The 10,486-nt window shown below is 38.5% G+C and overlaps 1 protein-coding gene across 10 annotated transcripts in view; it reads left to right on the plus strand.

The window, feature by feature from the left end:
• The window catches only part of FRMPD4 (FERM and PDZ domain containing 4), a 331,755-nt gene extending 321,720 nt beyond the window's left edge, over nucleotides 1–10,035 (plus strand). For 8 of the 10 annotated variants that reach the window (XM_059839760.1, XM_059839763.1, XM_059839764.1 and 5 more), the window contains 4 exons: nucleotides 3,163–3,301; nucleotides 3,890–4,951; nucleotides 5,276–6,547; nucleotides 7,662–10,035. In XM_059839760.1, the coding sequence (XP_059695743.1) occupies nucleotides 3,163–3,301; nucleotides 3,890–4,951; nucleotides 5,276–6,547; nucleotides 7,662–9,013 (3,825 nt within the window). In that variant the 3' untranslated portion in view covers nucleotides 9,014–10,035. Of the gene's footprint in view, nucleotides 1–3,162; nucleotides 3,302–3,889; nucleotides 4,952–5,275; nucleotides 6,548–7,656 lie in introns of all 10 variants that reach the window. The other 2 variants (XM_059839765.1, XM_059839767.1) reach the window with 2 other exon arrangements.
• The last annotated feature ends 451 nt before the right edge of the window (nucleotides 10,036–10,486 follow it).

Below are 10,486 nucleotides of genomic sequence, written 5' to 3' on the forward strand. Positions count from 1 at the left end.
GATTAAGCTGTGCTGTTCTGAGCATTTTTGTGCCAACAGTACTCTGAGACTACATTTTCAGCTCTTTTCTTGGTCACAGTACATTTATACTACAGGTTGGGCCTACAGTATACTAGGCTGGTGTTTTCCAGCAGCTGCATTCTACTTTGATTTTCTCTCAGCTAACCCCCAGCAACTTGCTTTGATATTGTTTTCATGGATTTTCATGGTAAGAAGAGGTGATGATGAAACTGACCTTCTTTTAAAGCTCCTTCTAGTGTAATATACAGTATCATTTCCAGTAAAGAATCACCAGCTGCATTGGACCAGTGTCCCCTGTAATCCACTGTTATATCCACAAAGTTTACTGCAAGTAACCACATAACAGTTCCCAATTAATAAAACTGTAAGAACGAATGGGGTTGTTTCCTTAACCTTTATAATTCCAGTTTGTTATTCACAGATGCTCATCATCTACCTATAGTAATTTAATTTCATTTAAGTATCACTGAGCACTCTGCATCTGTGTGCATCTAGTGGCAAAATGAGTGGAGTTTTGTATGTTATACTGTCCTGGTTGTTTTTAGTGTGGTTTCTATTTGGCTTTGATGTGAAAGGCTTCATAGACTTTCTAGGGCATTAATCTGAATAACAGAGATTGAAGGTAGAGTTCTCATTGTATTTGAAACGTAAATATTTTATTAAAATAAATAGAACCTAACAGTTCTTTTTGCTTACCGAGCTATACACAAAAAGCACACATGAGGAATATTTTACTAGGCTTTTTATTTGAAATCTTTAGGTGATTGACCTGGAAGTGTTTCTCTGTATTAAGGGTAATGAAAAAAAATTGTTGTAAAGTAATTTAGATGCTCTTTAACAGCAATTTAAAACAAATTTACAGATAGGTGAACACAGCATCTCTCTCCCCTTACTTAGCAATGGTAACACCTAAGGATCTCAGGCTGCTTTGCCTGCATTACTGTGCTAAACTCATAGCCCTCTTGTAAGAAAGCTATTATCACCTTTTTACAGATGGGGAAAGTAATACAGAAATTAAATGCTTCCCGTCTGCCCATATCTAATATGCAGCACAGTATGCCATAGTGTTATGTATTACCATGGTATTATGTTGTTATATATAATAATACAGTTACTGTCTTATTGCTAATTGTGCAAATCCCCATCTCCTTGCACTTACACATTTGATCTTAAACCCAGAGAGACTGACTATAAAACAAAAATCGAGGAGGCTCTGGGTGGAATTTGACAAAAAGCTGCCTCTCTGTGAGGCACAAGTAGGGGTTGTGACCATGTCCTGTAAAGGAGATGCAGGCACACACTGGTCGGTAATCTCAATGATGTTAATCCTTTCACTTACCCTCAAGTAGCAGATTCATGTATCCAGCTTCTGAATGTATCAATAGATATGATATTATTTTCTTAACAAACAGATTTTTAACAATCAGATTTTTATTTTATTTTTGTTTCTTTGAATATGTTCTCAAGCATGCTTCACTTGGCAGAAGCAGGCAATAAAAGTTTGCTGTCGCAGGATTTTTCAGCAGATTAGCAGTACTTCACAGAATTGTTTTCAGCAATCTGAGAGTTCTGCAAAGTTCATCAATTTCTCCCAATCACTGCAGAAAATTTGAGATGAAAGTAGCATTTCAGATGTCAGTTTTTATTAGTTGCTCAAAAGAAGAGAATAATTAATCCACTGTAGGTTTAATAATTTGTAGTAACTATAATAGCTACAGTTGAATACCTTGAAAGAAGCACGTATTGAATAGAAGCTCATGCTGTAGCAAAAATAGGTTAAAGAAAAAAAACCTTCATATATTTTTCCAAGTTGATGAAAACAGTTTATACAACATTCAGGGTACTTAGAACATTGTGGCCTAAGGTGCTGTAGCACAGGCTTTTAAGAACTCATCAGACATATTGTGGGTTTGGTAGTAAGCTGTGATCAGTTATGTTTTGGCCACAATTTCCATCAGAATCAGTTGTCTTTTTACTAGTAAGGGATGGAGTAGGTTGGAGAGCCATCCTTGTTGCATATGACATTCCTACTGGAATGAATGATATAGGTCCTTGCATCTGTCTTGTGACAGTGGGCTCTGCGTGCTAAATTATGATAAATTGTCACAAATGTCCACATACTCTGAGTCACTACAAACTGCGAATGATAAGATGGGTTGTCTCTGGTCTAATTGCTATCTATGCATCATGGTAAGGGCTTCATTTTTATTTCCTGTCTAGGAGTTGTAGAGGCTAACCACCTTAATAAATTACATTTGAGGAGAACAGCTTTTAGTATTAAAAGCTATAGAGATGAAAAAAATTTTTAGGCAGGAAAATGTTTACATAAAGAAAAGTGAAAGAAAATTAAAATTGAATTAAAAGAAAATTAAGAAAAATTGATTAAAGTAAGGTTCACATGGATGTCTTGGGTTTGATGCTTTCTATCCTGGCAGCCACAGTTTTTCAAAGCTCTGAGGTCTCACTTTTTGTAGGACTGTCTTTCTTTTTAGTGTTTTGTGTCTGTTTTCTTTGCTGGTGATCTTTCTCCGATCTCTTTGTCTCTGCTTATCTGCTTATTTTTTCACCACTTGTCATTTCAGTAACACCAGGCCACAAACACTGAAATCTTTTAACCTGTCCCTGTCTTACAGTGCAATGATAGCTTTAACCTGACTGCTATATTTTATGAACCTCAGCTTTCCATGACTGTTTGCTTCCCCTGTCATGCTTCTCTGGATATACTTAGTGCACAAAATTTTCAGAGAAGCAGCAGCTTCCCATACAACTGCAAGACTTCAGTACCTAATGTACCAGGTTCTTCACCTCTGGCATATTCAGAGTAACATTAAATAATGCTTTTGCCCGAGTAAGATATCTGTGCAAGAAAAAGGTGGAGCAAGAGTCTTAAAATAGTTAGCTTCATTCAGAAAGAGAGCAATCAGTTGTTAAGATGTCTAGCTGGACTTCTACCTTACTACAACTCCAATCTTGACTAAACTTTTTATACTGTTTGATATTGGTAGTGAGGAAAATAAATTCTCACATGTATTTTTCAATGTATTGTTTGTGATGCAACTACTTTTGCTCCAATGTAATAGTGTTGTCAACAGGCAAACAAACTGAGGAGGAACAGCCTTAACCTGATTGTATTCTTCTTAGCCTATTACTCTTCTGATGGAGTCATCAGATGCAATGAATCTTGCTTGCCTAACAGCTGGATACTACAGACTGCTGGTTGACTCAAGGCGTTCAATATTTAACATGGCCAACAAGAAAAATGCAGGGAGCCGAGAAACAGGTATTTATCTCACAGTATGTTAGCCATGGTCCGGTGTATAAAGCAGAAGTCAACTTAAGCCAGAGCACTTCCAGATAAATAGAAAGCTGTGTCAAATGACATCTGATTGCTGGTTCAGACCTAGCACCACAGCATTCAATTCAGCTTTATAGTGTTCCAATTCCCAGCTTATTATAGCGCTTCCATGGTAAAATAAACCATGTGTCGAATTTCCTTCGTACTCTAGTAGACAGATGCATGCTTCCTGTGAGTGTTATTATTTTATATGCATATATCTTTTGTCAGAATGCATATTGTTTTGTAGAAACCAGCTGCTTTTGTGTTACTATGCCTGGAACAGCATTTGTACCTAGTTGAGGTTTAGATTGGTTTTAGAGTACAGAAGGACCAGTTAAAATTTAGATCATTAAGTCAACGGGTATTTACCTTAGAACAGAGGTGAATTTGAAAACACTTTTCTGAAGTATTTGATGGCTCAGCTATCCTATTCAGAGTGTTTAATACTTATCATCAACAAATTAATGTTTACAAATTACTTGACTTTGTTCTTTGATTTCACAATGTTGATTTTATTTCACCTTGTTATAGGACCTGAAAATAGAGGGAAGCTTAATATCCTTGCATCTGAGTGGAATTGTATACCAAAAACTACCACTTTCATGGCCGAAGGAGATCAGGAGGCTCAAATGTCCTTTGCTGATCCAAAGCAGAAGACTATAGATGTTTCCGAAAGTCTATTATGTCAAAAAGAACACAGACATCTGTACATAGAAAATACTTATAATTCAGGTGGATTTGATCAGCATCTGGCCAAGCAAAATGACCCTGCTGAAACAGAAGAAAGCAGAAATTTTAACCAGCCTTCACTGCTGTCACTCTCAGGTTTGGAACCTAGCAAGAAAGCACAGGATTCTCCCAGGGGAGCAAAAGTTTCCTTTATATTTGGAGATCCCAACTTGGATGGTATCAGTCCCCAGACTCTTGGCTATGAAAGGCTTTTGGATGAAAGTCCAGAAGTATTAGAAAAACAAAGAGCCATTTATCTTAGTAATGCCAATGATATTAAAGGCCTGGAATTGTCACCAGATGCTGAAAGCATTCAGTTTGCTACAAACTCTGTTTATGCAACTATAAGTGATGGTAAAATATTTGGAGCTGCAGAAGGGATAGAAGAGCCTTTGCTGCATGATATCTGTTATGCAGAAAACACAGATGATGCCGAAGATGAAGATGAAGTAAGCTGTGAAGAAGATATTATGGTAGGAGAAATCAATAGGCCTGCTCTTCTCAGCCTTTCTGGTTCTAGTGATGACATTATTGATTTGACTTCACTTCCACCTCCAGAAGGTGATGACAATGAAGATGATTTCCTTTTGCATACCTTAAACATGGCCATTGCTGCTCCTCCACCTGGTTTCAGGGACAGTTCTGATGAGGAAGACTCTCAGAATCAAGCGACACAGCCTAGAGACAACAAGGAGCAAGACAGTAATCTAGGCAATGATGACATTCCAGTGTCGCTTATCGATGCTGTCCCTACTAATACAGAGGGGAAGTGTGAGAAGGGGCTAGATGATGCTGTAGTCTCTACTCTTCAAGCACTAGAAGCTTTGGCTGCTTCAGAGGAACAGCAGACGAATGACAATTCAGGTTCTTTCACCATAGTTACATTTATTCATTGAGAATCATTCCATCTCATCCATTTAGCTTTGGAAGTACTCCATTTCATGAGGGTTGGTTTGGTTTTTTTTTAGTTTTCCTTTTATTTTTTTGCCATCATTTTGCATACATCGTATTTCATATTTAATGGAGCCACCACTGTTATTAAACTACCTGTCTCGGGAACTGTGCAATAAAGTCAGAGTATTCTTACAAAGAATATTTTTGTCTCTAATACACCCCCTTTTGCTTGTCACTTATCCAGGTGCCTCAGCTGCTCTTATTTAATTGACTCTTATTTTTTGTGGCTTGCAGGTGTAGCTATCCTGCGAGCATATAGCCCTGAGTCATCTTCAGATTCTGGCAATGAAACAAATTCCTCTGAAATGACTGAAAGCTCTGAACTAGCCACAGCACAGAAACAGTCGGAAAACACTGCACGTATGTTTTTGACCACAAGTGAAGGCTACCAACCGCTTGTGGAAGAGCAGACTGAATTTCCCATTGCTAAGAATCAGGCTGGAGGGCCAGGCATGAAGCCCTCACAGCCTTTGGCTGGTGGTCAGGCTGCAGAGCTACAGTCAAAAGTTGTGCCTTCAAAGCAGATTCTTCATTCCGATAACATGGAAATGGAGCCAGAGACCATGGAAACAAAATCTGTCACTGATTATTTTAGCAAATTGCACATGGGATCCTTGGTATATTCTTGCACTAGTAAACGGAAAAATAAGATGACAGATAGCGAAGTAAAAGCATCCTCTGATGGCAATGCTACTGTGAAAAAGCAACAGGGAAATAAAAAAGCAGAGTCTGATGAAGATCTAAAAGCTAAATTTGGAACTCTTTCAGCAAGAGACAGCCAGCGCTTAAGCACTTTTAATGTGGAGAGAACTGCCTTTCGCCAAAGATGGTACGCTGCCGATGATGGGGCAGCAGATAAGCCAAGCCCAGAAACAGTTAATGGGAAGACTTTTCCAAGAGTTCCTGTCCTTGGTAAAACAGAAACTGACTGTAAGGATGAAGTGGATCCTGAGGTGGATCAGGATGACACCTCAGGGCTTAGCCAAGGTGAAAACTTCCTGTCGGATATAACTCCCGTGTCTTCAGCCAAAGACCTAAATGATGCAGAAGACACTGATTTATCTGCAGATGACCATCCTTCAAAGCTTCCAGAAGCTGAGCAGAGTGTGGCTAGACTTTGTGAGTATCACTTGGCTAAGCGCATGTCATCTCTGCAAAGTGAAGGCCATTTCTCACTGCAGAGCTCTCAGTGCTCTTCAGTGGATGCAGGATGCAGCACAGGCAGTAGCACATGTGCTACCCCCGTTGAATCCCCTCTTTGTACCTCTGATGGTAAACACATCATCTCCGATCCATCAATGAAGGGCATTGCCTATGTTCCAGCAGATGAAAGAGCTGCCATTCTTCCAAACCATGGAACGACATACAAGGACCTGCACCAGCAGCCTGAAGCCGTGTGTCACAGAATGACGGTGCCTGTTGTGCATTCAGCTATCAATGCTGAACCACTTTTTGGCACTTTGAGGGAAGGATGTCATCGGATCCCCAAGATAAAAGAAACTACAGGTACAGCAGTAATAGAGTGTTTCTTCTGTTTATTCTTAAAGCTACAAGTTCATGTTGAGGTCTAGGTAAGACATTTCTATTATCTTTATCTGGAACTACATCATCAAGCTGTAACAGATTAAACCTTCAGTTTATCTGTTCGTTTTATTTTTTGAGATATTCTGATGATCTGCATACAAAGATCAACTTTTTAAAAAACCTCTCATTGTAGTTAAAATATTTGGAGGGACGCTGATGGAGAGGCCTCTCTTCCACTCTTTGGAAGCCTCTCCAAAATCCATAGTCACCTGAGTCACAGATGCTTGTTAGATTGTAAAATTACTTCAAAGGTTGTATTAATATAAGAGAGAAAAACCTTTGATTCATTTCTTAGGTATCTTATATGCTATTTTAGCAGGTTGTCAAAAACATGCCAATATGAATATAAAGCTCTAGATGTTAAGAAAAAGAAAATGCCACTACCTTATTAAGCATGAATTTACTTCACAATCTGACAGTAGGTGTTTCTTTAAAGTTATAAAAAATGCAGTTTTCAGAGACAGCATTGAAATTCTTTCAGTTGAATTTTAAATGTTTCCCTCTTCTTGGATTGCAACCCACATGTAGCACTAGTGTGTGAATGCATGAAAATCCAAAAGTGGAACAGACTAAGATTTAATAATCTTTCTCAGCCAAAAACTACCACAAAACCAAACCAAAATTACTATGAGCACATCTTTCCATGCTCTTTCAGGTGTAGTTAAAGAAGGTATTTTAATCTGAAATTATTCATCTAATTAGTTAATAGAAAACATGCAATCCATATATTAGGGGAGATTTAGGATGTTTTGTACATAATTTGATATTCCTTTCCTTAAATAAGTCTGCAGTAGTGAAATGAACAATTACTTATTCATAAATTACAATTTGTTGACTGGTTGTAAAAGGCATTTTAGTGAAATACGAAAGACTTGTAATGAATTTTTGATGGAATATTTTGAGGAATGGGGACCATTGGGAAGTACCAAGAAATCATTTGTACTGACTGTTAAATGATATTAAAAAGTTCAGCCTATGAATATTATCAGGGTGATGCTTAATTATTCTGTTTGCTCTTCTACTACCCCTAGTGTAGCTTTCACAGAGCCTGAAAAGGGAAGACAAGGAGGCATGCCTACAGCTTTTCCTAGACAGCCTCTAGCTGACTCCATCATGCTATCATCCATGCTATCAGAATCAAAGGTGCCAAGTCAAAATGAAGACTCTTGTGACATTCCCAAAGTAAATCAGGCTTGTGGGGCAACAGTTAGTTTATGGCCATATGACATGATAGGAGGAAGCCTCAGGATGCCGCAGAACAAGAAAATGCTGAGACGCAGCAGCAGCAGCAGCAGCATTGGAAGATCTGCAGGCACTGAGATGCTGTTTGAGAAGAAGGCAGCCACAGCCAGCTTGAAATGCCTGGACACCACCCAAAAGGATGAATCCAAATCGGAGAGAAGGGTGGAATTTTCCCTGGGCAAAAAGCTGTCAAAAAGTTACTCTCAGAGCTGTGTGTACATCAGCACTGACAAGAAGGACAGTAAGAGGTGTTCAGGCACAGGCACCAGTCAGAAGGACTCCAAGCAGTGTCGAACACTGCCCTTGCGAAAGCTGGCCAGCAGCACCTGGAGGTGTCGGGGCCCCTTTAGCTATTGCTTCCTCAGCAGAGGAAATGATGACAATGAGGAGGAAGATGACCGAGACAGCCATCAGGTCTCACATCTCTTCGAACCACAGACCCCATGTGAGCTTGCAGAACCAGTTGCTCAGTCATCCGGTGACAATGAGCAGAAAGTCTTGGAGTCCCCGAAAGCTGCTGAGCCCCCACATGATGCAGTCAATGAGCATGAGAAGAGCAGTGCTGACACCCAAGGTGGCCAAATTGATGTGAATCTCAACGATGTAGCCTTCGATGCACGAATCACACGAATAAACGTGATGAAAGAGAAGACATATGCAATGCCTGATGGATTTATTGCAGCACAAAAGGATGCCAATGAGCTACTCTCACTGGTCCGAGCAAGTATGGGCAAGAGAGAAGATTTACATCCAGAAACATATGACCTTAAACTTTCTAAGTACAAACAACTGTTATCTTTGGAATCGAGACAGTTGGGAAGTGCCTGCAGGAAAATGGCCATGGCTGATAAAAGCCCTGAGGAAATGCTTTTAGCTATGACTTCCAGCTTTCAAGTACTCTGTTGCTTAACAGAAGCCTGCATGCGTTTAGTTAAAGTCATGAACTCTGAAACACAGCAGCAGGAAATTATAGCTAAGATAGATGAGGTTGTAATAAACTACATTTGTCTTCTGAGGGCTGCAGAAGCAGTGTCAGGCAAGACCTCCGGTGATCCTAGCATTAAACTCTTGGCTCGACATCCGAATACCATGGCCGCTATTGTAAGCACACTAACACGTTCTCTTAAAATGCTTTTAAACAAATAAAATACAAAAGTCACTTCATAATCTACCTTTGCAAAGCCATACATTAAAAAATTTTATTTACTGTATGTGTATGAACTAATGTAACAAACTCAGCTTTCTCTGTATATTTTGTTATTTTATATAAAATAGGTAGGAGATTAAAAAAAGTTAAAATACTGAACATTGACAAAAGTAATGACTAGGTCTGTCCTTCAGTTTATACGAAAACAACAGCCAAAAAACCCTTTCCCCAAGATCAGAAAAACAAACAGAAAAAAGTCCCATATAGGAGCAAATTGATGTTTGGCTATTTTTCATATAGTCAAATTTATGGTTGTATGAAGTGAACTTCTAAAGCCTGTTATGTCAATGAAATTGTTTTCTGTTTCATCCAAGTTTTCACTTGGAGAATGCTCCATGTTTAGAATGATTAATTAAATCATAATGTATATAACACAATATTTAATGTTTTAAAATTATAATTTTTAAGCATTGAAAATAGCAAAAAGACATTTAAAATCCAAGAGACTATTATAACTTACTATAGAATATATATAATAAATGACTCTTTTGTTCATATGGACTGAATTACCTGATTCTTCTTTTCTAGGAAATTCTGTATTTAAAAAAAATGTATTGAATTTATGACTTTACCAATTTTAGAGGGGATCTGATGTATTGAACTTATAGTGTTGGCCTTTTAGACAGTGAAGGTAACCGTGGAGGACTGAGGACACAGAAACCAGAGTGGTGGTGGTGTTCTCTCTGAAATGAAAGATTGATGCCATAATGGTCAGACCAGAACGTTTGAGGCAGGTCTACATAACTTTTTTCCTGGTAAATGACAGAGAGGACCATCAGAAAATTCCTATGCTGTTTACTGTTTCATCATATATTTATGGTGCACCTGAACAACATGGACTGCATCTATTTTGTTAAATATTTTATACTTCATATTTTATGATTCTGAATGTTTAACTGTAAATAAGTTAGAAATAAAATGAAATTTTCAGAATACAATAAATATCTCTGAAATATTTCCAGCTAGAGACAGTTCTTCTCTTGAGTGATGACAAAGGCAATTTGTGAGTAATCACTTCCATCTGAACTTTTCTGGAAAGCATTTTGTAGCCTTGTGTTTGAGAGGCAGCCAAAGCAACAGCTCTCAGTTCTGGCTGGCAAATCGGCTTTCACAAGAGCATCTGGTGACTTTCCCAGTGACCAAGGAGCCTCCATTCTCCAAACTGTTGTAGGTAATTTTCAGCTGTTTCTCATAACACCATGTGCAAAGAGTATTACTGCTCTTGTTTTGGAAACTTAGCCTTTCAGTTGAAGCACGCGTGAAGCTTTCTGTGCTGAACTAGAATGACTAAACCAACAAAAACTTTCTTGCACTTCACTTCATAAAACAAAAACATGCCTTTCCCTCTGGCTGCAGAGAAACATCTTCAGAAACACAGTACCAGAAGCTTCATCAGTTGTCTGTAGTAGAAA

The sequence above is a fragment of the Haemorhous mexicanus genome, chromosome 2 (genome assembly GCF_027477595.1).
Source record: "Haemorhous mexicanus isolate bHaeMex1 chromosome 2, bHaeMex1.pri, whole genome shotgun sequence".
NCBI classification, from domain to species: domain Eukaryota; kingdom Metazoa; phylum Chordata; class Aves; order Passeriformes; family Fringillidae; genus Haemorhous; species Haemorhous mexicanus.